Source organism: Rousettus aegyptiacus, unplaced genomic scaffold (assembly GCF_014176215.1).
Source record: "Rousettus aegyptiacus isolate mRouAeg1 unplaced genomic scaffold, mRouAeg1.p scaffold_m13_p_2, whole genome shotgun sequence".
Classification (NCBI taxonomy): Eukaryota; Metazoa; Chordata; class Mammalia; order Chiroptera; family Pteropodidae; genus Rousettus; species Rousettus aegyptiacus.
Genome location: NW_023416295.1, coordinates 139,737,756 through 139,762,908, shown reverse-complemented (window position 1 = coordinate 139,762,908; position 25,153 = coordinate 139,737,756). Strand labels below are relative to the sequence as shown.

The following is a 25,153-nucleotide window of genomic DNA, read 5'->3' as shown; positions in this document are numbered from 1 at the left end:
TAGTAGGTGTTCAGTACCTTATTGATTTGAATTTAAGAGTTTCTTTAGCTTTGGACCAGAATTACTTTGATAATATTAGCAGAGTAGAAGAGTGGACAGCAACTGCTCAGTCCGTGAAATCAGCCAGGTTACAGAAAGGGCTGTTGGTTTTCAACATTACATTTATTTCCTGGAGGTAGTTTAGGATAAAGAAAATGGAACATTGTTATAGAATATCCTCTACCACAGATATTTCTAAAAGTTAGGGTTTTATTTGTGGGTTGTGTGAATTTAAAACAAAAATGTTTAGGCTGCGGTAATTTTTAAAGGTTTTTAGTTTTCTGTGCACTTCAAATTCTACATAGTATGCTGAAGACTTAAATATACATTTATGTGGGGACAGTTTAAATCTGTGGTTTTTAACATAATGGAAAGAGCAGAGATGTCAGTCCATTGCCCCACAGTTGAGGATCCCTGGTATAGGGGAGCCACTGTTACTGACCTTATATTGTATCCCTCAGGTATGCTGGGGCAGAAAAAAAGATTGAGAAGCATTGGGTTAAATGATTTCTTGTTTGTTTTTAAAATGTAATTATGGCATGAGTCCCAACAGTGAAAAGATATATACTGTAAGTTATCCCACACTTTTCAATTAAGCTGAACATTTTTCAGTAGGCTTATACCTCAATGCTCTGATAATCACTTTTGTTTTACTTGGTTGTGTTTTATAGGAACAAAGGCGAAACAGGCTAGCAAGAGAATTACCTTCAGCTGTATCACGAGACAAGGTAAAAAATGTTTTAAAGCATATTCCCATTACGCAAAGATGGATTGGTAAGCCTCAGACTATTACTCAGTCCTAGGAATAATTTTTTCTTCTTCTCTCTTTAGTATTCCATTGATTGAGTAAAAGTTTAAAAACACGCTTTGCGTAATTTAAAGATATATTTTTAATACATTGGAATAAATGCGTAAAGGTAGATTTTAAAAATTCATTGACTTTATCAGCTTTCTAAAATTAGTTGAAATGAGTAATGACTTTATTATGACAAGGTTTTTTGAAGAGGGAAGACAATATGCACATAACTAGGTAAATTATAAATATTACAACATTAATATCTATAATAGTTGCATAGGTTAAAATGTGTGTATAAAAATCTTTTACCTTGAATTCTTTACCAGAAAAGATCTCACCAAATTTCAAAACTGAAAATGAAGGTTTTAGATTTTTCTCAGGTACTCATCTGAAGAAAGCCTTTTACAAAAGTGATAGGAAGGAGTACAGGAAATAAAGCAGAATAAACATTAATTTTATGTCCCACAATTATTGTTTTTCATGTTATTTTACTATTTTCATGTTATTTTACTATTTTGATACAGAAGGGAAATTTTCACATTTATAGAACGTTTTTGAATGCTTTCTTGGCATCCTTGATTTTTTCCCTGCATTTTTTGCCTTTAGTCTTCTAAAGTTCCAAGTGCTTTGGCACCTGCCTCCCAGGAGCCCCTCCCTGCTGCTTCTGCTGAGGCTGATGGCAAGGTCTGTTCTGATTTTTAATCTAAGCCTGCATGCCTAGTTGTTTGGTGCAACAATCATTTGGAAACAATACACTAAATAGCAGAATATTAATACAAGTTGTTATACACTAAGGTCAGATCATTTTATTAGCCTCATATAAATTATATAACAGTGTATATATTTCATAAAATATTGTCGACATGCTTTTGCTTGCAATGTAGAAGATGCTTTTGCTTGCAACGTAGAAGAAAAAGTAAAGAGGAAATTATCCTGTACTTTTTGAATTTCAAGCCATTGATACTGAAATTTTGCTTGTTAAACTGCATGTTTTAACATATCTTTTAACAGTTAATTCAGGACAGCAGAAGAGATACTAAAAATGTGAGTCCTTGCTTCAGAATGGCAATGTTGGTAGTACCGTTGGTTCTAACTGAAACACTTTCAAAACCATTGAAGAACCTGTCTGTATAGTGGCATCTATCTTGTTGTCTGTGTTGTTTTTAATGTTTGTTTCTCTTGTCTAACCCTCTTAAGATGGCATTAATTCTAGTTTTAACATTGTTTTAAATAACAGTAGCCTTTCCCACTGTTTTGTTATCTTCAAGAATAGTTTCAAATTTAATATTTTGGTACAGAATTAAGATTCCAGAGCCAGAAATTATACTTTTGGACATTTCCTCTTTAACAGTTCTGAGATCTGTCTAGTACTAATGGACAATCCTCACAGGCTTCTTTCTTATGCCTCCATTCAGCTTGTATCTGTCACGTTATATATGTAGCTCATCATGTGCCTCAACAGCTTAAGCGCATTTAAAACAAACGGGTACTGTGAGAGTTTGAGACTGTTGTCATTTCTTGATAAGCTTTTTAGGGGAACAATAATCTGTAATTAAGACTCGTTCGTATTTCTGTTTATTCTCCCATTTAACTCCTTTACTTATTGTCAAGACTTAAGGTTCTGAACCTCAAAACCCGAATGTCTTATATTCTCTCAGTCCACTGTGCTTAGACCTTAAGAGAGCCATCTGAATCATTCCTTGTGTTTTTTTCCATGGCACCACTCTGAATTGCTTACTTCCCTTAAGATTTTGTTACCTAAGTATATTACTGCCTCTATTTAGATAAAATTCATCTTAACATATTAGAGACAAATTTAAATTTAGATAAGTGTTCTGATTCGATGATGATACCACAAACTGACATTTTTAAACAGCTGCCATAATACTTTACTGTTTAATTTATATACGCCATTTATTTCTGTCTATGAATTTTGGATATCATCTATAATTTTACATTATAAGATCTTAAAGAGCATCTGAAAACATCTCAGATGTTTATGAGTTACTGTTTTTCCCATTATCCTAAAATATGCATTTTTCTTGTAGACATTAAGACTAACAGCCTAGAAAATGAGGTGCAAAAGCAGTTGTAATTAATAGTAGCACTAGATTTCTTTTGGCAGATCCTTACTCAAGAGGGTAGACACTGAGGAAACTTCTGTTTATGTCATGTTCCACATTTTAGGCAGTTTAAAGTCACTACCAGCTTAAGACTCATGGTTATATTGTGTTTTTGTTGTTGTTTTTAAATAGAGTTTCTACTTTTATCTCATGATATTTTATTGACTAAATGTAAAATGACATGAGAAACCTATCAACTCCTGAGTTCACGGAACTTTCGGAGAGATCATAGTTCAGCACCATTTAGGTTACATTGAAGAAATTAAACTGAGTGGCAGTTTTGTTTTTCCTTGTGCTTTTTTATGAGCAGCCTTAGTTATAAGGGCAGCTTAGATTTTTCCCACAATCTAGTGTTAGAAGGGTTGGGAAAAGTAAAAGAGCTGGCAAATGCTAAAGAAATAATATTGGCAGAGGCCTTGCAAACCTTTTACAACAGAACCTCTTTAGATAACTCAGTGTTCCAGTTAAACCTGCTGCCCTGTGTCTTTCTACCCTATTATCTATCTGAATAGATTGAATTCCAGCTGAGTACTGGATGTGTGTCCTTGACTAGCATCAAAGAAAATGAACTTTGTTTAGTTAATGTCATTTTTGATATGGTTGGCACAGATTTTGGAACATCTTTGTCTTTCCAGGTAGCATCTGGAGGAGGTGGGGTTGGAGATGCTGTTCAAGAACCAACAACAGGCAACTGGAGAGGAATGCTGAAAACCTCAAAAGCTGAAGAGTTATTAGCTGAGGAAAAATCAAAACCAATTCCAATTATGCCAGCCAGTCCACAAAAAGGCCATGCTGTGAATCTGCTGGATGTGGTAAGTCATGAGAATTTAGTTCAGTGCTAATATAACTAAATTACTAGGAAATACTTCAAAAGACAAACTGAAGTCTCAAAAACTTATTGATCTTTGAATGCTAAATGTTGCCATTTGAAAATGTCATAAAATATTTTTTCCTCCCCCTCACCCTATTTAGCCAGTTCCCGTTGCACGAAAATTATCTGCCCGTGAACAGCGAGATTGTGAGGTTATAGAACGACTCATCAAATCATATTTTCTTATTGTCAGAAAGAATATTCAAGACAGGTTAGTACTACATAATAAGTCAGACTTATACTGTGGGGTGATTCTGTAAATTTGGAAACTGTGTATTTTTAAAATTTTAGGCTTTTTTTCTAAGTTAAATGGATCGTCTGTTTGTTTTGTAGTGTGCCAAAGGCAGTAATGCATTTTTTGGTTAATCATGTGAAAGATACTCTTCAGAGTGAGTTAGTAGGACAGCTGTATAAAGCATCCTTACTGGACGATCTCCTGACTGAATCTGAGGACATGGCACAGCGTAGAAAAGAAGCAGCTGATATGTTAAAGGTATTGGTGTGATTTTTTTTTTTCGAATTTTTAACACTTTGCAGATATAAACATGTATTGTTTAAAATGCATTCTGATTTTTGGATACATATATTGTGTTCATATGATAGCTAATTTCTTTGGTACTTGATAAAATTGAAATTCCAGAGAAAATAGTGGTTATTATAAATTGATTATATATGAAGTGGAATAATTACCCCCACATAATTCAGATTCTTTGCTGTAGTGCCTTAATAAGCACTTATAATAATTTTTATCATCTTTAATACAGGCATTGCAAGGAGCAGGTCAAATTATTGCTGAAATCCGAGAGACTCATCTTTGGTGAAGAGAACTATACTGAGACTTTGTTGACTCGAAACTTGCTAGTTACTGCCTACTTGAGTAGATTTTTATTTATGAACTGCTGGGTATTACAATGGTATGAATCTGCTCATGTGAAGACTGGCTTTAAACTGAAAATTGTACTCTACTACAGAACAATTCACACATTTAATCCAAATAATAAATGGATGTTTCTAAAGTTTCCCAGTATATATAAAATACATCAAGTCTGTCATGTGACACTTTCATTTGAACTTTTTAAAAAGATGTGTTAATGTTTTAGTTGTACAAGCATTTGCCTGTGGGTAAGATGACCTATGTACTCTGTTAGTAGTTGGTAAAGCTGCTGCCATAGTCCTTCAGGAAGAACACAAAACATTTCATATGACTATACTGCATGCACTATCTTTGAAAGATGTGGGTTGACGAGTTACTCACATAGTCACTGTATTCCACCTGTCCTTCGATCTAGTTTTATCAAGCTTCTCTGCAATCTCTGATGTGTTAGTAAGGAAGTTGGATGCGCAAGAGGATCTGTAACCATAATGATGCAGTGTACATAATGTGTGGCTACGCAGCCCTTCCACTTCTGGGTCCACATGGCCCTAGTGCATTAAAAATTAAAATATTTTTGATTTTTACCTGAGAGCATGAATTACATTTTCTTGTAGTAAGAACAACCACCTAGACCTGATTATCTAGTAAGACCTGGAAATGACCATTCCTTCTAATTTTTAGAGTTTCTAATAAATTCCCCCTGGTTTCCAAATACAATAGTAATTCATATACATATTTAAATTTAAATTGGGCCACTTACACCATGCTTAGGATTCACTTGAAGGGGGGGACTTACAACCAAATACTGTGCTGATTATAGAAGTGTATCCTTTCTCTATAAGCATTAATTGGTAATAGTTACTTTTATTTCACACCAGCAAAATATATTGGAATAGAGGTATAAAAATACTGGTGGGGTCTTATTATTTAAAGAAAAACATATGTATACACATACTCCTAATGGCTTATAGACTAAGAAACTGCATTCGGGGGCTTGGGTGTGAGATTTAGAACACATATACATTTTATTAAAACTCCCCAGGTGATTCTTTATACAAATTACATTACAAATTTAAGATGATAGGGTCAAAATCCTTAAGGCATCTGGCTCCATCTCTAACAGATAACATGTTAAGTAAATTATACATTAGATATTAAAATTTCTTTTTAAGTGATGACATTTATGAAGGGCTACTGGCCAATATGAATATATCTCTTAACTAACTTATGGTACCCCATTTTACTAAGAAACAGGCTCAGCAACTGATCCCAAACATAAAAAAACCAGATTCAGTCTCATATGGTACTATTTCAAATCAGTTAGAATCTTGATAGAATATATGCTACCAAGATGTTTGTTAGCACTTTATAATCTCTCTGCCATCATTAAACATCAGTTTTGAAATTATAGCCATCTATGATTTACTTGTTTTAGGTGACTATCATTATAGCTTTTTGAATTGTTAAGGGAAAAAAAACCCTTATAATGCACCTTCCTCCAGCATATCAAACAGGTTTCCAATTAAAAATGTTATCTTTAAAGACACGCTGTGGTAATGCACTTTCTAGCACTACACACCTTGTACAAAAACAAAACAAAACAAAACAAAACAGGCGAGAAAGGTATGGAAAGAAAACTTTCCTTTGTTGGCCCTCAAACTGAGTGAAGCTCTGAAATGTGGAGATGATGACATTAGTCCCTATCCCTTTTGGCACCAGGAACCAGTGCTTCTATGAGAATCTAATGCCTGATGCTCTAAGCTGGAGCTAACGTGGTGATGCTAGTGCTGGGGAGCGGCTGCAAATACAGATGAAGGTTCACTCGCTCACCCGCCCGCTGCTGCTTGCCTCCTATTGTGTGGCCTGGTTCCTAACAGGCCATGGACCAGTAGGGGTCTGTGGCCCGGGGGGTTGAGGACCCCTGATCTATGACATTTATAACGGATACCTGTATATTCTTGACATGTAAATAAAATTGCTGGTATGAAATGACATTAAAGCTTATCAATAAATGAATTCCTAATTTTACTCTCAGAAAAAGGTTTAAACTAGTTTTTTAACATAGAAATCTACTTTGGACATCACAGTACAGCTTATACTGCAGGAAAGTTTTATGATTTTTTTTCCTAGTCTCACATTTCACTGAGATATTATTGCATCTCCATTTTCCCATACGAAGATAGTGACTTGCTCCAAGTCATGCAGGTAGTGAATGGCTAGAATTTGAATATTAAAGCCATGCTTTGCTGCTTGTAAGGTTTTCTAGAAGATGTCTGTGAACCATTCTGTATGTTTGCTTTTCACTTGATCCTTAGGGATATAGGGGAGCTATTACGTTGATTTTTTAGATGTGGAAATGGTTCTAGAGATTTAACTTGTCTAATGAATGTAGAACTTAACTAAGTCTTAACACCAAATCCTTTAAATTTGATCTGAAAGCTTTCCTTATCTGAATAACTTGATATTCTCATATCATTAGATGTTTGGTATATTTGCCTCTATTTTATCTCTTTGGTTACTTTTCGGTTTATCTCTAGTTAGCTTGGGGACAGGATTTGAAACTTAAAACTAAAAGCTTCTAAATTTATAAAATATTGCTACCTTAGTATTCTGACAAAACAAGGCTGTAAGTAGACAATTATACTGAAACACAGGCAAGGGACAGGAAAACTGAATTAGAAACTTTCTGAAAAGTCAAATACTGATTTTTATTCTTTTCTTTGAAAAGAAACTACTCCTGTTGTAATTTATAACGCTCTCCCACCTGAGGTATTTTGGCTAACTTTTCTCCTTTTTAAGAACTATATTTGCTTCAACTAAACAACAACATATTAATTTCCAATACCAGATTCTGCATTTCTAATATGGATACCGCTGGATTTGAGCAGTATAAACACTAGCAAGATCAGTGAGATCAATACTGATATAAAAGTATCCACAATTCATTACACTACCTCTTTTTCATTGTTCCTCCTCATATCCAAAAAGAAGAGCAAGCATAGAATAGTAAAGATAGCAATTAGTTTTTTCATAAAGTATAATTTTTAAGAGATTAACTCTAGAAATTATGGTTTTCTATGGTAGTCCTTAATGTTTAAGGATCAGGAAATAAAACATCCCATCATTAAACAACTTATTAACCAGCCTATGTAAATAATGAAATTACTCACACTGAGAGGCCCAGAGTATACTCCATTCTCTTGTTTGATTTGCATAAATGAAGGTAAAAGTTCTGGAGCCAACCTTCCAAATGTCTTGAGAATGAAATGATGGATAAGATTGAACCACCTGAAGGATTTTTCATCATAGCTGAAGCCATTTTATAATGTAGAAATTCCTTTTTCCTATTTTAAGTAATGAAAGTCCATTCTTAAGTATATGTTGTCCAACAACTAAAACACTCTCAGGATTTGTTACTTGTCTGTGATTTATACTGACTCCGCCTTCTGTTATCATCCGATACCTAAAAATAGACATGTTTCGTAATTAGATAAATCCTATCACTGTTGACCTCTTCCAATAATATAGATACATCATTACTGTATTTCTTTTAAATTTCAGAGGCTTTCCCAAGTGCAACCTTTTAGCACTGGATTGTTATCTTCATGTTTTCTAGATTCTGCTTCCCTTTAATGCTCCTTAAAGGAGCAGGTTTAAGGCAAAACAGATTTCTTGTTTAGTGGAGAAAAAAGCTGGGATATCTCAGCTCTTGATAGAACTGTTTGGTTGGTTGTGGTTTAAAAATGAAGTGAATTAGAATAATAAAGGATCACTTTCTGGAGGGCTCCCTCTACATTGGGGGATAAAAAAGAAAGTCACAGAAACTCCCAAAAATAAGAAAGATGGACAATGCTGCTTTTCATGAGATACAAGTCACAACCATGGTAAGTCCTCACAAAGTCGCTGAGAGGTTCTTTGAAACCGCAACTTTTAAGTGAAACGACAAATAATGAGACCAGTTTAACCACAAGCTGACTGATAATAAGTTCCTATGGCATACTTCTAGTAACAAAAATATCACCAAACTTCTAAACACAATGTTAAACACTGAAATGTGAGCTATGTATACATTTAAGAGAGATTAATAAAAACAAGTAAGATGATGACTTTTCCAACCCACTGATTCCAGTTAAGGGTCATGTGTGTCTGGAGCCTATCCCTGGCAGCTCGGGCACCGGCTGGAACCCATGCCGGACAGGGCACTCCCATTGCCAGGGTGCACTCACACCCACACCCACTCAGACTAGGACAGTGCAGACACGCCAATTCACTCATATGCACATCTTTAGGATGTAGGAGGAAACCAGGAGTACCTGGAGAAAACCCACAAAGACATGAGAGAACGTGCAAACTTCACAAAGACAGTGGCCCTGGCCAGGAATTGATTTTTTTTTTTTTTTTTTTTTTTTACATAATGAAACATTATTTGAGGACCCGCTATTATATAGTGTTATCTATAGCCATCTTGAGGAAACTTGCATATGAAATGAAAATCCTTGCAAATTGCATTCTGAGACTGCAAATAATAAATTTTGTTAAAATTTTTCTTCTAAAAAGTTAGCTGAGTTCAGATATGGAAAATCAGTAGCTGATTTAATTCTAGATTACAAGAGTTTCTGATGGTCTATGTAAACAGGTTTTGTTCATTATCATCTAATTCATTTGATATGTTTACAGAGCCCCTACTATGAGCTAAATATAAAGTATTGCAAACTCATGTAGAGAGCCAGACAAATGAACAATTACAACACACTGTGATTAAGTGTTATACCAGGAACACACTGGGCGGTGGGAGCTGGACATTTTCCTAAGTCACCTAAAGTAGGAGAGTGAGTTAGCAGTTATTTTCAAACAGGATGAGGAAACATGGAAGTAGCTAGAAAGAGGTGAGATTTAAGAAAAGAGGACTAGAGCATTAAAGGCCTTGCAAGTCCTGCAAGGCAAATGTTGGTTTTCTCTTATCTGACTATGTTACCAAATTAAATTAATAAAGGACTGTGCATGGTTTTATAAAAGCCCAACAGTAAAAGATTTTCTATTTATGGACAGATTTCTTTCTTTTTGGAAGTATTATTTTAGGTTTGCTATAGTTTCCGGATCATGTTCTACATTTTGTTTAAATGCACAATCTAAAAAATGTTGGTATTACTTAGAACTCTGGCTAAATCAGATATGGTGTCATCTTAAATAGTAGTAAAACTTCCAGTATTAGTAAATAAACCACTAGAACAGTTCAGAAGAAAATGAAAAATGTTTCCAGTGAGGAAAATTCTTAGAACCAGTGACTCACTGTAGGGAGGGTATATGACACCATCCTCAATTCAGTGAATATTAAGTAGACTAGCATATTAAAAAATCAATAAGGGAGAGTGGCAGTTGAAAAAAGAGACATTGGATATGTTCTCTGTTAAGAGTACTCTAAGGCTCTTTGGGATAGAGGCAAATAATCTAAAACAATTGGGGGAAAAAAACCCAACAACCCAGCAACTATAATATAACAAAGGTCTTTCATAACCATGAGCTTGGACTAATAACTATTTGACTTATGCTAGAACTCCTGCAGAGGAGGCACCCAGGTCTTATGGCTAACTAATGCTTCTTCTACATTACACTGTTTCATTTATAAATGAACAAGCATCAAGTGTATGTCAAATTACTTTTTCTCTGGAACACCTTAATCCCTAATAATACTGCATGACTGAGGAATTTAAATATTATACCTACTTCCCGAGTAAGAAAACGCAATTCTCAACAATAGTATGTATTTTATAATAAATCTTGTGAAGTTACAAGATTTATTGTATGCTTATTTCATTTTCAGAAATTCAACTAATATTTTAAATAGGCTGAACAACCCTTCTACTCCCCTAAATAAAAAGGATACATACAGTCTGTAGATGAGAGGGGTCATGTGAATCTGTCACTTTAGGGCCTCTCTTGTGATCTAGAATTGTAACCATCCCTGAGGTGAATGATCCCTGAGTATTTATTGAACATAGTGGTCCCTTAAATGCAAGCCTTTTCCAATATGGGAAGAAAAACTGGGTTAGATTCTGTAAGGAAGTACAGTATTACTTGACTTCACAGAAAATGTAAGGTATTTTCAGCAACAAGTATTCTGTTCTTACTTTATTCTCAGACTAACCTAACTTCAGGAAGGAATGAGACAGCATTAAAGCATTATCAGGAAAACAACCTTTGGAAACATGCTGCGAATTATAACATTTAATGTTGAATTAAATGTGAATCTGAAAGTTAAATAATCTTACCCCCGGGGACCATCTGGAATGGCATTTGCTTTGCGGCATGTATCTAGGACGCTTGTTCCAGGGTCAAGAACTAATTCAGAAAATGAAGCTTCTTTGAACAACTCTTTTAACTCTTGATCAGACATGACCTCCAGTGCATCTATGCTACTATGGTAAAGGGCTTGTGTACACCTGAAAAACATGTTGAGAACAACATCATGTGAGTGCTTATTCAGATACATGTCCTAATACCCAGTAACCAATTATGAAGTACCCATTAAGTTCCAGATGTAACGTTTTTGAAACAGTAACATTTATTTTGTATAATTTATAAACTTAATTCGTGATAATCTTCCCAATAAAAAAGAGGCTATTTTAAAGCAGTTAAGTCACACACTGACAATCCTTTTTAGTGGTAGAAGACAACTTTAAAGGAGTATAGCTCTAAACTTTCTTATCTCTTAACTAATTTTATCAAGTGTTAATTATTCTCAAAGGCCACCTTTTAGCAGAATCCAGCCCTTCTTGCCCATGAACAAGCTTCGTGACTTCTGCTGCAAGTCGTTTCTGAGGACCGCGCTTTTCCGGTTCTCTGACATGCAGCTGCATTATGTGGTCAATCTCCGGAAGGGGCAGAAAAGTGAAGAGCTTCAGGTACCTTCAGGACAAAAAAATAAAGTGTTATATACCTAATTTTTTAAATTTCCAGTTCCCCTTACTTTATAATACTTTTATTTTTAGTTGTGAAACACAACATGCAGAAATATACCAAACATAAGGCAATCATACACATACCACCTGAACTGAAGATGTTACTATTGTGACATCTTTGTTTTAGATCTTCCCTTTTTTAACAGCTGTAATAATGAAGCTCTCAGTCCCATCACAGTCTCCTTGCCCCCAGAGAAACCACCTATCTAAATTTGTATCTTTCCCAGGCATGTTTTTATTTCTGTTTTCTCTGTATGTGCCCATAAATAAAAAATACTGTGTAATTTAAAAACACAATAGTTTATATATATATCCTTTAAAGAAATATTTTCTTTGGTGAAAAGCACAGAAAAACCCACAAATCATAAATATATAATTTAATGTAAATGTAAAACAAACAGCTATATATGTAACTGTCACCTGTGTAGATGACAACATTGCCTCTACCCAAGGAACCACAATTGTTCTACAACCCCTCACCTCCCTCTAAGCTAACCACTCTTCTGCCTTTCGTGGCAATCACTTCCTTCATTTCCTTTATCCTTTACCATCTCAGTATGCTTCTCTAAATAGCATTGCTTAGTTGTGCCTGGTTTTAGATTTTATATAAAAGGAACTATACAGAATATCTTTGTGTTTGGCATATTGCTATGTTTGGGAGATTCGCCTGTGTTGCTGTGTATACAGCTGTTGTATACAGCATTGCATGTTACGAATATTCCATAATGTATGTATTTATTCTACTGTGGATGTTTGTGTTGTTTCTACTCATGGACAACTGCTAATAATGCTTCTATGAATACTCCCCAGTATTTCTCTTGGTGCACATGTGCAGTCATTTCTGTTGGGGATATATCCAGGAGAGGAATTGCTGGATCAAAGGTTATGTGTGTATTCAGCTTTAGTAAGCAGTCACATATTTTTCTAAAGTGGTTCTATTAGTATAGAATAAGTTCCTGGCATTCAGCTTGCCAAGATATCCATGCAAGGACATCCATCTTGAATAAACATACTGCCAGCTGTATGACACAGCTAGTAGCAGACTAACTAGATAAGGGAGCGGGCATCCCCACTCATGAAGTTGTCCTTTTAGAAAGCCCTGGGTAACCTAGATAACTGCCTGAGTGGCCTTGCTTTTCCTTTCCCACTCCTTCATTTCCACTTTTATGTTTTAAATTTGCCAATAAAGAGTGAACCCATGAAACCCTAGGCACCCCACCCCTTGACCCTAAGAAAGTCAGAGCCCCTAGTCCACACTCCCTCCTCTCTCCCTTCCGGTGACCTCAGAGTGCGATATATCCTCCAGACCTTGGAAGTTATAAATCTTGTTTCTTCAAAGTCCCTGATGGTTGTTGTTGAGGTGAATCCCACATTTGTAATACAAAACACAAGGGTTGGTCCAGCTGCAACACTGGCTCCCATTGCCACAAGGATATGGGCCCAGGTGCACTCCCAGGCATTTCTAGCAAATAGCATCACTACTAACAGGCCAAGGCCAACACAATTGGCATAGTTGGCAGGACTGCACGACTGACTTGCAATCAACTGAGGGGAATGCCCTTTAGCCTTGATGAGCTTACTAACTGGCTAATCTAAGTGGGTAACACCATTCGGGAAGGCAACATGCTGTCATGTGTTTTTGCATATTGCCTCTGCGAAATGTCACTGCTGCCATAATAATTCAGTGATCTCCACAGAGCAGCGGGATCAAGGCCACATGGTCTAACAAGATGATTAGACCACTAATTATCTAGGCCTTAATGGACTGCTAATGAACATACTGTTCTCGTGCTTCAGGAAAAGGGGCCCTAAGCAAGGCTATCGCTCCCACCCTCACCCTGCCTTGCCTCAGCCCCATGTGCCTTCCTGCTGAAGACCTTCAGGAGAAGGTATCACTGGAGGTAAGGAAGAGGGAGACCTCCCACTGAAACCACTGAGCAGTGGGTAACATGAGGACTACATGTGAATAGAGCAGCTTTGCAACAGGCATCATGAAAGGAGAAATGCAGCCAAGGCTTGCTACACAATGTACCACTGCTTTCACTGCTGTCCCCCTTTTCCCTCCAACCCAATGGGATATCATGGGTCTGACCCCTGGTGCGATGTTGCTGAGGAGGTATGCCAGCTGCTGATAAATGCAAAACCCCACAGAAGCTTCCTAGGCATTGCTTAGTGCTGCTGTGTACTAACATGACAAGGCTCTGGCATTAGGCTCCAGAGAGGTCTAGGGATTTCCTAAAGACCCTGGGGTATCACTAGTAGAGGCAGACCCAATCCGGGGTAGATCAACGGGACACCCTGGAAAGGTAGCCACCTATGAAGAGGGCTCATAGGGACATCTTCCACAAACTTTCTGGTGACAACACGTAAGATCAAGGTAATGAAGAAAATCAGGAAGTAAAAGTTGAGATTAGAAATTATCCCTTAACTGAAATTCTAACTTCCCTTAAAGATTCTCTGCAGAGTGGGAAGGAAAGAAGGGAGTTGATTGCCCACTGCAGATTCTGGAACCTAAATTTTTACTCATGGCTGCCAAACTGTGCCAACTGGCTGGTATCTCTACAGACCTAACTATAAACGTCTCAGAGCTCCAATAAGGCTATATGTCCATTTCCTCTGAGATACCACATATCCTGAACCTACTTGGCTTTCCCCTGCATGAGGCACCCCTGCCACTAAAGGAAAAGCTGACAGTATTACTGAAGCCTCTAGTGACACTGAGGGCCATAGAGCCACTGGTATTTGTACCAGGGACCTCCCTCTCATCACCTGCATATTTATTGCCTGACACTGTGCCCATACCCCCAACATGGTGATCATTGCTAAGGCCCACAGTGAATGGAAAACCTCAGAGGCCTGTGTCCTACCATATAAAATTTGCATAGCCCAGGGGACTTATCCTCTCCAAATTCATCATGACCCAAATGACTCCCTGTTCATTTCCAACCCTGAAAAGGCCTCGTTTGACTCTGAGTCCAGAGAATTCTTTTTATAAGGCGCTCCCCCTAATTATGGAGCAGTGCTCCATTTTATTGGGACTTAAAAGCTATCTGAAAGGCCCTGGAGGGTGTTGAGATGGTTGCCAGACAGGAGATTCTTACCCAGACACTTCAGACCTATGCCCCTCCGCCCCCACCACCTCTAGGGGCCTCCTTCAAGCACAATACCCTAAATGAAAAGGGCTCTCTAATCCTTCCCCAAAAGACTCCTCCCCCCCAACTTAATTTTGCCCCCTTTGGGAATACACAGACTAACTTCTACTGGGAGTTACGAAATCTTGCAGTTGTTGGCCACTTAACCCCTAGACAGCCAGTCTCTAAATTCCAGGCCCTAAAACTAGTATTCTCCCAGCTATGGCCTCTTCTGCTATGCGCCCTCTTGCCACACAGCTGCCCTCCACCCTCCTTGGCCCCAACCCAGCACCTACTACTACCCTACCCTCCAAAACTGGCAGCTACCTAAGCCTTTACCCTTGGAAACTGTTGGCTCCCTAGCACTTGTCCCATTTCCCAGGGACAACAGTTTCTATATCACTCGGGTAGCTCATTGGGAGAATAAAAATGCACAGTCCTTTTTGGTCCTATTAGATACCAACAACCAAGTCATTATTATTCCAGGCAATCTCTCTAAATTCTCGAAAGGGGAGCCCTACCAATGGGGCAATTAAAGGTATACAAATCCATTCGAATGTAACTACTGGGCCCATTCACCTTGGATTCTATGATGGAGCCTCCCTTGGCTTTCTTTTCTTCTTATGTACATGGATGCACTGACATGACACCATGTCACATGGAATAAGCACAAGTTCCTGGCCTTCCTGGCAGGACTCACCGAAAGGATGCCAGTAACTCTTACTCTTCTGGCCAAGATGGTAAACATGCCCCAATACCAACTTAAACAGGGCACTGAAGGCCTAAACCTTGTTATTAAAGATATACTTGAGATGGAAGTAACCAAGAGCCCCATTTGGCTGACACTTAAACTAACCACCAATGAATCACACCTCACCATCGACTATCAAAACCTTAATGTTCAGATTCCCCTGAGTAAGGCTCTAATCCCTAGTATTAGAGAATTGAGAATATACCACACACCCAAGGAGCATCCTTCATGGTCAATGACCTAGCTAGTATGTTCTTTACTGTTCTCATCACAGAGGAATCCCAGGCCTAATTTGCTGATTTAACTTCTGAAGGGGCTCAATATCCATCTATGTGGCTCCCAATAGGATATTTAAACAGCCCTGCAAATGCACATAACCTGTACTGCAAGATTTAATTATTACAATTGGAAATTGCAGTTTGAGGCATTATACTAATGACATTATGCTGAGGAAAGCATACTCTTTGAGAAAGTGTTAGGGGTAGGTTTACACATCCTCACACACCACCTATATCAATGTGGCTGGGCAATTACTCCTTGTCAAGTTTCTGTGTATCATCTAATCCTCTGAGGGCTGAGAAATCCCACCAAGAGTGATATATCAATTACTATAAATTGCCCACTACCCTCAGATAGGTACAACACATACTAGGCCTTTTCATGTTCTGGAGTCAACATAGCCCTCATCTCACTTATTCTTTGCCTGATACACACAATCTTATGCAATCACATGGAAATCTACCATCTTCCGTTGGGGTAAAGTCCAACAAGCCTTACCTTTAGTCCTACGTGGCTCCACATTCTGATTCAGTCTTTGACTATACCTGACTATGCCTCCTGGAGTCTCTGGACTAAGCACATAACCCCAATGGGTACATAGAGATTGAATGCTAAAATAGTATCACGAGCTTATGAACTAAATTTTTCTCAGCACACTAGTAAGAACTCACCTTTCTACAGAATCATCTTGCTGCCTGAGAAAGAATTGATACAATTCAAATGGAGATGTCTTCTCTCTGTTTAGCCAAACAGCATTGCCAGCAGACTTTCCTAGTTTTGCTCCAGTTGTACTCGTAATTAGAGGCACAGTGATTCCAAATACGTCTTCTCCAGTTAACCTATGCATAAAGAACATCATTATGTGTTTCAAGCACAGGTGGTAGTAAGTTCAGGTAATCACTCTTCCAGTTTCAGTAAGGTCTCTTGCTCTAAGAAAACTTTCGTGACCTCCTAAATCTGGATTCTTGTCCCTCTTACTACTTTCACGGTATTCACTCTATTTTGGCATTTGCCATTCTGAATGGCAATTGAACCAAGAATGACTGGGGAAGCCAAAAGGTGTTGCTTAACCAGGGCTTAGAAAATTTTAAAGGCTGGGTGGAAAGAAGAGACTTGAGTAAAGGGGGAGTCAGGTAGAGAAGCTAAAGATGATTTAGAGATTTAAAACAAATGAGTAGCACATGGGCTAGCTCTGGTTCGCCTCCCTCAATCTATTATCAAGATTAATAATTAAAATGTACGTTATTTCCCAAAATTTTCCCCCAAAAGAGGAAACAAAACATACAATCTGAATCCTGACTAGCCAACTTCCTGCAGAGCTCTAGAATACATCCCATACTTAATACTTTAATTCAGCTCTTTAGTTCTCATCAGCCACTGATATTAACAGCATTACATATTATATAGCGATAATATTAACACCCTTAATGTGGATAAAAACAACAAGGGCTTGAGGAAAGACGTCATTTCACAATCTTAATAATGCATCACAAGCTATTCGTGTATGTTATTTGTCACAGGATTTTTCCTGGGTCTAAAGGCGCTTACTTGTGAATAAACTCGTATCCAGACATAATATTGCCCAGCTGATCAGATCCACCCAGCTGGACCCGGCATCCATAACGCTGGAACAGGTAGTAGAAATCATAGGCCTGAAGCACCTGGTATAAGAACTCCGCCATACTCATCCCCTCGGGGCTCTTGAGCCTTGTCTGTACGCTCAGCCGGCTCAGCAGCGTGCCCATGCGGAAGTGGCCGCCCACTGCCGCTAGGAAGTCCACCAGGCGCTGCTCCTGATACCAGGCAAAGTTGTCCAGCACCGTGAAGCTGCCCCAGGTCCGCCCATTAGTAAAGAGCTGCTGATGATTAGCCGCCAAGGCCTCGAGCGCCTGGCGCAGGGCTCGCGCGTTGCTTCCCACCCGCTCTGCATCCAGCACCTCGCGCTCCTTGGTGCGGCCGCTTGGATCTCCCAGGCGCGCCGTGGCGCCTCCCACCAGCGCGATCACATTGTGGCCCGCTCGCTGGAAGTGAAACAGGCCCAGCAGTGCCAGCAGGTGTCCCACATGAAGCGAGTCGGCCGTGGGGTCGAAACCGCAGTAGATGGTCTGGGGAAAGTTGCCCGTCGTGCGGCGGTCAAAGAGCTCTGGGAGCTCTATCTTCGTACCCTTCTCGGGAAAGAATTCTTTGAAAAGACCCCTAGCCTTCTGCATCGCCAGCAACCCTTGAGCACCTGAGTGGGCCTCACGCAGCCCCAGGAGCAAGACTCCTAACGGGCCAGGGGTAAAATAGCACCGGCCCCGGGAAATGAACCGCAACATGGGGGCCGCCATCTTGGTGGCGGCACGAAAGGGATGCTGGAACTTTAGAGCCCCGCCCCTCAGTGCTTCCTTACAGAATTTGTTTCAGTGTTTTTGTGCGCATGTTCTGGTAGGGCGAGGCAGTTACTTAGCTACGGGACTAGCGTGCTCGTCAGTCATTGTTCTGACCACCCAAGGTGGGGTTTCACTTACCGTCCAGCAACCTTAAACCCTAAAACTTAGTCCGAAAACTTCATCCGAAACGTGGACGTATTTACGATAATAGTTCCTGTCTCATAAGGGCTATTGTGAGAATTAAGAATTAAAGCACTTGGCCCATAGTGAGAGCTCTACAAATACGAGCTTTACAATTTTCACCTTAAAGAACTGATGCGCAAGCTCTTCGAAGTCTTGGTTCTAATCAAAAACTTGTTCACAGGGGTTATGAGGCGTTAGGAATTTGCTTAACTTCATGGAGAGAGACGGTGTTGGGTTAAGATGCAACTTCGTAATACTTTTTCCCCAAGCAGATGAGAATGCCTCAATCCCCGGTATTCATTAGTTTCTCCAGAAGGTGGCAGTCTTGTCCAAGCTATACTGAGAGAAATTTCAATACACCAAATTAAATGCATAAAACCCCGTGTCTTATTTAAATTACGGGTATGCAGGTGGGAAACAACTTTAGCATTTCTGGATTCAAATCAGTAATCACATCGCCACAGCATTGCCAGGTGCTATTAGTACTCCATTCACCAGGCACTTGGTTCTGGTTGGCAGCCGCCTGGCTGGGATTCAACTCCGAAACCCCATTTTAGAATCTCATTTCTATGACCATTTTCAATACCAACTGTCTTGGGTTGAGTTCCTTGGGAAACAGACTCCAGTTGGAGATTCGTGTGTAGGGGGGTTACTGGGATGTGTTTTTGGCAACAACATCTAATGGAGTGATGGAAACAGGGTTGGGCAGAGAAATTGAGCTGTGAACAATTTGCAAGAGAGGCCTCAGACAATCCTATAGGGGACTCTGGAGCTGGGATTCAGAGTCATTTTGAATTGAGGCGAGGGGGCAGGTCTTTGTACCCTATTATTGATCAGTCGTTAAATGTGGGATTTCCCTGGGAAAGGAGGCAAAATTTTGGGCAAGACTTTGGCAGAGAGAGATGCAGAAGAGGACTCAGCTGTGAGCCATCACCAGCTGGGGGATTGAACACTTTAGTTCTGAAGCAAGAATCTAGCCCATGCTCGAAACCATCCCCTATGGGACCTTTCCACTTCTTAACATTTTAAGTCATTTAACAAAATGAAATATTTAAAAAATTAGTTTCTTTGCATATATAATTACCAGTGAAGAGAGTTTTTCATTGCCAACTTCTGTATGATTATTAGATATGTATTCAGCAGGTTATGTAACATAATCCTAATTGCTGAAGAAAATAAGCAGTCTATTCTCTCATATTAATATTCAAAGTATCTTAAATTTTGTGATCATAACCTGCTTACCTGAAGTCTTATTTCGCACCACTTTGGTCAGGGACATATTTCAGTATGTGTAGCAGGAAATTCTCCTGAACACACAGCAGATAATTCTTTCTATTTAGCACCTAACGCAGGAAGATTTCTACATTTTAAAAGGGGTATCTTTCATTCATGAGGTTCCTGGTTAATATGACATAATTATTTGTGGCTTTTACTGGTATGTTAGTAATTTTATACCACAAAGTATGATTTCATATTGTGGTTTAATTACTCACTTTAGGAAAACTTACTTCTTCTTATAGAAACATGTACCTGTTTCAACATTACTGATGGACCTGTGCTTAATGGAGAACTTCTGCAGCTGCTGAAAAACAGAATTCAGAGTAGCATTTATTATAAGGTCTTTAAAAGTAGACTTGAGTTTCTTCTTGGTTTCTTCTTTGGCCGTATTTCATGAATAGGTAGCAAAGTCTGGTACAGAAGGTATTAAAACAGATTCTACGTGAGACTTGATAGTGGCTCAGTGACAGCAACAATTATTTTTCTTTCGTGACTTGTCTTAGTATAATAGGAAAAATGAGGCTTTGTCCACAAGACAGGAACAATAGAAGAAAGTGGGACTTTTAAACCTTTGGAATTATATACATGACTAAAATTTAATGGAACTGGACCCATGACTTGAGCTTGGGGTAAGGAAAGGTACACAAATTCTTGCTGTTTTTATTGCCTTAAAAAGTGAATGGATAATGTTTAAAAGTATTTTAGAAAATAATTTCTCTTAATTGTGATCACTTGAGGTTAGCTGACCTTGGATCAGGGGCACATCTATTTTGCAAGCACCCTATGTATAATGAAATGTCACATAAATATTCGCTTTGATGAATGATCCTTGTTTTATATAGTTCCATTTTCAAAATGTAAACAATTATAAATATATAGGCATACCTCGGAGATTTTGTGGGTTCAGTACCAAATCACTGCAGTAAAGCCAATGTTGCAATAAGGCAAGTTACTCAAATTTTTTGGTTTCCCAGTGCATATTAAAGTAGTGTTTATGCTATACTGTAGCCTATTAAGTGTGCAATAGCATTATGTCTAAAAAAACAATGTGCATTGAAATATATTTTATTGCTAAAAAATGCTAACCATCATTTGAGACTTCAGTGAGTAGTAATGTTTTTTCTGGTGGAGGGTCTTCCCTTCAATTTCTAAAAAAACACAATATCTGTGAAGCACAATAAAGTGAATCATAATGAGATGATATGTATTCTCATAATAGCATTCGTAAAGCACACAAATTAAATATTAATAATGTTTTAACTGGTCTCTCGCAGGTCATCATGCCCAACATTTTAAAGTTAGGCGGTCCCATTTCATTCTGAAGCACTTCCCTATCTCATGGTTCACATGCAAATTACAGCAGAGATGAGACTGTACTTCAGGCTGGGCCTGAAATATGAGCTGTCTAAAGGTCACAGCAGAATGACATCAAAAGGAGCCTGAGGAATTCTGGTCATTATAATTACTAAAATGTTATTCCTCCTTGTGTTTTCTCTTCTCTTGGAGACCGGAGGTATAGGCTTTTTCTGGAAGATAGTGACACGTAGGATGCAAAAGAAGAGAATACAAACAAGAAATAGAAATTGTAGTTCACTTCAGGGATTTAGTGATGGCCTTACGTCCAATTGAAGTATTTCCATGATATTCCTATTTCCTACTATTTGAGAACAAGAATAATTTCTAAAAACTGCTTTCAAGCCTTTGTTGTTTTTCTATAATAATTAATAAATCAATCTGCCTCATAATATCATCCTCTTTCATGATTTCCCTGGAGCTATTATTCTTGAAACCCACACCCTAAATCCTAAAGAATCCTTCCACCCTACCCATCCTTTCCTGCAACCCAATTGCTTCCCTTTCATTCCAAATGAATTCCTTCCAAGAAGTTTGCTTTGCATTAGGTAGGACAAGAGAAAAATGCTCTTACTATCCAGGTTCATCACACCCCTGAAATGTGTTAAAATGTACAATCGATAATACTTACCGTCCTTACAATAAAGGAAGGCCATTATATTTGGTTTAAAAGTATAAATTTATCTAAGTGCCTGAAATCTAGTCTAACATCCTTTTATTGAAGTTGCTCCAATGCCTTTTGAGCTGGACATCATGTTAATACCGAAACATATTTTAGAAGAAATTAGTTTCTTTTATGCTGTTGGTTATAGGACAATATTGACCAAAAAAAAAAGTTACTAAATGTGCATTTCCTTTCTGTATTGCGGTTTAGAGAAGGATAAACATAACTGTTCTTATTTTCTTTTAAGCTGATTTTGTGGCCAGTGTAATAATCTGTAGGGCTTATATGCACCTGGTCATGTACTTAGCTGAATAATATTTTGAGATATTTATGACTTTTTCCACTCTTCATCTTCCTCTTTCCATTATATCCATTGGAACAGGTAGTGATTTCTGCGTGTAAGTGCCTGGGGGAAGTCAGGGAGGAATAAAGAGTAAGCCTGGAACTTTTTATAGCTCTTATTTTCAAGTAAAAATATAGAGACAAGGTAAAGTTGAGGAAATAAGCTTGGAGAAGCAGAAGAGAAAGAGACAGGATCTCCTTTATTAAAGAGGACCCCAACCTGGGCAAGAGAGACTGAGCTGTTAGTCCCATTTGCAAGAGGAACTGTGCATTTCTCCCTGACATCAAAGAGATGGTCTCCTGATACACTTAAGGCCTGGGGTTCTTAGCCTCAGCCAAAATTTCTCTGTTCTATTTGAGGCAGAGTAGTGCCTGAGTACCAACTGGAGGCCCCTGCAGGCTTGGCCAACCAGCATAGCTAGTGTAACCAGAATAGATTGGGGATTTTAGATATTATTTCCTGGGCATTGTGTAAGATGATTAAAATTTTGGAAGGAGAAAGGAGCCCAGAACAACGGAGAAGCAATCTCTTACTCCTATAGTGGGTTAAGGACTCAGAAGTTTGCTCATTCATTTAACAAATATTTATTGTAAATATTCAATGAGTCAGACACCACTCCTAATGGCTTAGGACACATTTGTGAACCAAAGAAAGATATTTGCCTTCATGGAGATGAAATTGTTTTATGAAGTTATATTTCTCTGAGCAGTCTTGTTCTTTACCAACTTCCCTTCTGACCCAGGGTCCTTTTCCACCCCAAGCCTTGGAGTAGAGAGAAGAAATGACTCCAAGGTAATTGCTGAAGAACCTGCAGGTTAGTATGGGGCTGTGGGAAAGAAACGCTGTGGAGGATATGACAAGGGAAGGACACCCTTTGCTGAATAGTGGTGATCGAGGCGTAGAGTTGAAGGGATCTTGAGACACAGAATTCAAACAATTCTTCCCCTTTCAATCTATAAATGTTTCTTTACAATTCCTGTACTGATTTTTTTTTTCAAGTAACTGAATGTTTTTCGTCAAGTAACCCTCCTTTTGCTCTGAGTTTGGTAAGAGGTGGTATAGTCCACACCAACATTTTGTTTCACAGGCTCTTTGCCAGGGTCATGCTTCAGAAGGATATTGAACCCCCCCCCCCAAAAAAAAAAAAGTTAAGAAGTTACTAAACGTGCTGAGGGTTGCTTATCTGTTTGCTAATGTGATGAGAAAAGTGGTCTTGTCTCCTAGAAACAGAATCTTGGAGACACCAGTTGTGATTGTATTTTGAAAAGTTTAGTTCAAAAGGATAATGTCTCAGGAACCACCTCTAGAAGTTGCTCAATGTCTTCCTCATCCACAGCCAGGTTAAAATTGTTTGACATCTCAACCACAGTCTTACTGATTTTTGCAACTTCTTTATCCTTGTCAAACCTTTGAAGTCATGGACGAATCTCTGCTGTGTTTTCTTCCAGATGTCATTCATACACTCTTTGGTGACATCACCCCAAGCCCCAGCAAGGTTCTTGATGTAGTCATAGATGTTGTAATCCTTCCAGAATTACATCACCATCTTCTTCATGTGTAGCAACAGCCTGGGCAATGGTCATCCTCAGGTAATAGGCCTTAAAAGCCACTATAACTCCTTGATCCACTGATTGGATCAAAGAAGTGGTGTTTGGAGGGAGAAACATCACTTTGATATTAGGATGAAGATCACTAATAAAAAAAGATGTCTGGCCACATTACCAACAATAAGCAAAAATCTTGAAAGTTATTTCATTCTCCAAATAGTTCTCCTTTTTGCTGACATAGCAATTCAGAAGGGCATCTTGGAAGCAGAGCTGTATCATCCATGATTTCTTATTGCTCCTGTATATAGTGACCGTGTGTGTGTGCTTCCTGATATGCTTTGAGGCCCTGGGGTTCTCACTGTGCTAGCTCACAAAGGGTTTCAATTGGTAGCCTGCAGCATTGCCCCGAACAAGACTGTTCACTTGATGTGGCCTTTTACTGGCAACACTAGCAGCGGATTTTGTACACTTAGGGGCCATGATGAACAAAATAACACAAGAATAAATTGAGGACAAGAGAAAATGATGCAATCAAGAGATGTGGTAAACAGGAGATGTATGAGGCTGTTGCTGGCATAACACACATACTGTTTTTACAGTAAACTTTTTTTAATAAGCAGAAAGAATACATTAAAATACCACTAAAAAGTACATATACTAAATAAATAAACCAATAATGTAGTCATTTGCTATCAAGTATTATGTACTGTACTCAACTGTATATGCTCTACTTTTATATGACTGGTAGTGCAGTAGCTATATTTACACCAGTATCACCACAAGCCTGTGAGTAATGCATGTGTTATGATGGCATTAGGTGATAGGAATTTTTTAGTTCCATTATAATTTTCTAGGACCACCATTGTATATGTGGTCTGTTGTTGACCAAAAGGTTGTCATGCAGCACATGACTATATAGTAGTTCCCCCTTACCTGAAGGGGATACTTTTAAAGACCCCAGAGGATACCTGAAACCACAGATAGTACTGAACCCAATACATACTATTTTTTTCCTGTACATACATACATACGTACGTACATACCTTTTCACTTAAAGGAAGCACTATATGACTTTTCTTTGGCATATCCAAATTGTCGGTGTCACTACTCTTGTGCTATGGGACCGTTATTAAATAAAATAAGTGTTACTTGAACCCAAGCACTGCGATACTGTGACAGTCGATCTGATAACTGAGATGGCTACTCATGGGCGGGGAGCATATAGAGCTTGCAGATGCCGCACAAAGGAATGATTCATGTCCCAGGCAGGATGGAGTGGGATACTTAAGATTTTATTACACTACTCAGAGTGGCAAGCAATTTAAAACTTATCAATTAATTATTTCTGGAATTTTCTATTTAATATTTTTGGACCTACATTGAATAAGCATAACTAAAACTGCAGAAAGTGACAGTGTGGATAAGGGAGGACTACTGTACTACTGAAAGAATATATATATGTAATAAAACATCCACAAATCGAACTAAAAATATAAAAGTAAAAATTCTTATTTTTCATCCTGTATCGCAATGGATAAAATTGCACCCTCTGTGGGGTAAACACGCTGTATTTTATCATGAATGCCCTGA

General features: G+C 38.4%; 2 protein-coding genes across 11 annotated transcripts in view; one reads left to right on the top strand and one right to left on the bottom strand.

The window, feature by feature from the left end:
• DNM1L (dynamin 1 like) overlaps positions 1 to 5,292 on the top strand; it is a 39,774-nt gene extending 34,482 nt beyond the window's left edge. For 2 of the 8 annotated variants that reach the window (XM_036236660.1, XM_036236658.1), the window contains 7 exons: positions 711 to 767; positions 1,442 to 1,519; positions 1,847 to 1,879; positions 3,594 to 3,770; positions 3,931 to 4,040; positions 4,163 to 4,322; positions 4,594 to 5,292. In XM_036236660.1, the coding sequence (XP_036092553.1) occupies positions 711 to 767; positions 1,442 to 1,519; positions 1,847 to 1,879; positions 3,594 to 3,770; positions 3,931 to 4,040; positions 4,163 to 4,322; positions 4,594 to 4,650 (672 nt within the window). In that variant the 3' untranslated portion in view covers positions 4,651 to 5,292. The remainder of the gene's footprint in view (positions 1 to 710; positions 768 to 1,441; positions 1,520 to 1,846; positions 1,880 to 3,593; positions 3,771 to 3,930; positions 4,041 to 4,162; positions 4,323 to 4,593) is intronic. The other 6 variants (XM_036236664.1, XM_036236662.1, XM_036236661.1 and 3 more) reach the window with 3 other exon arrangements.
• Positions 1 to 18,173, bottom strand: part of YARS2 (tyrosyl-tRNA synthetase 2) — a 40,120-nt gene extending 21,947 nt beyond the window's left edge. The window contains exons 1-6 of one of the 3 annotated variants that reach the window (XR_001594057.2): positions 17,372 to 18,168; positions 16,495 to 16,662; positions 11,454 to 11,609; positions 10,973 to 11,143; positions 7,874 to 8,166; positions 912 to 5,251 (exon numbers count right to left, since the gene is read on the bottom strand). Coding sequence is in view for 1 of the 3 variants with exons in the window: in XM_016121532.2 (XP_015977018.1) it covers positions 8,007 to 8,166; positions 10,973 to 11,143; positions 11,454 to 11,609; positions 16,495 to 16,662; positions 17,372 to 18,153 (1,437 nt within the window). In the remaining 2 variants the exon portion in view is untranslated. Of the gene's footprint in view, positions 1 to 911; positions 5,252 to 5,704; positions 8,167 to 10,972; positions 11,144 to 11,453; positions 11,610 to 16,494; positions 16,663 to 17,371 lie in introns of those variants that run through there. The other 2 variants (XR_004955643.1, XM_016121532.2) reach the window with 2 other exon arrangements.
• Between the last annotated feature and the right edge of the window lie 6,980 nt (positions 18,174 to 25,153).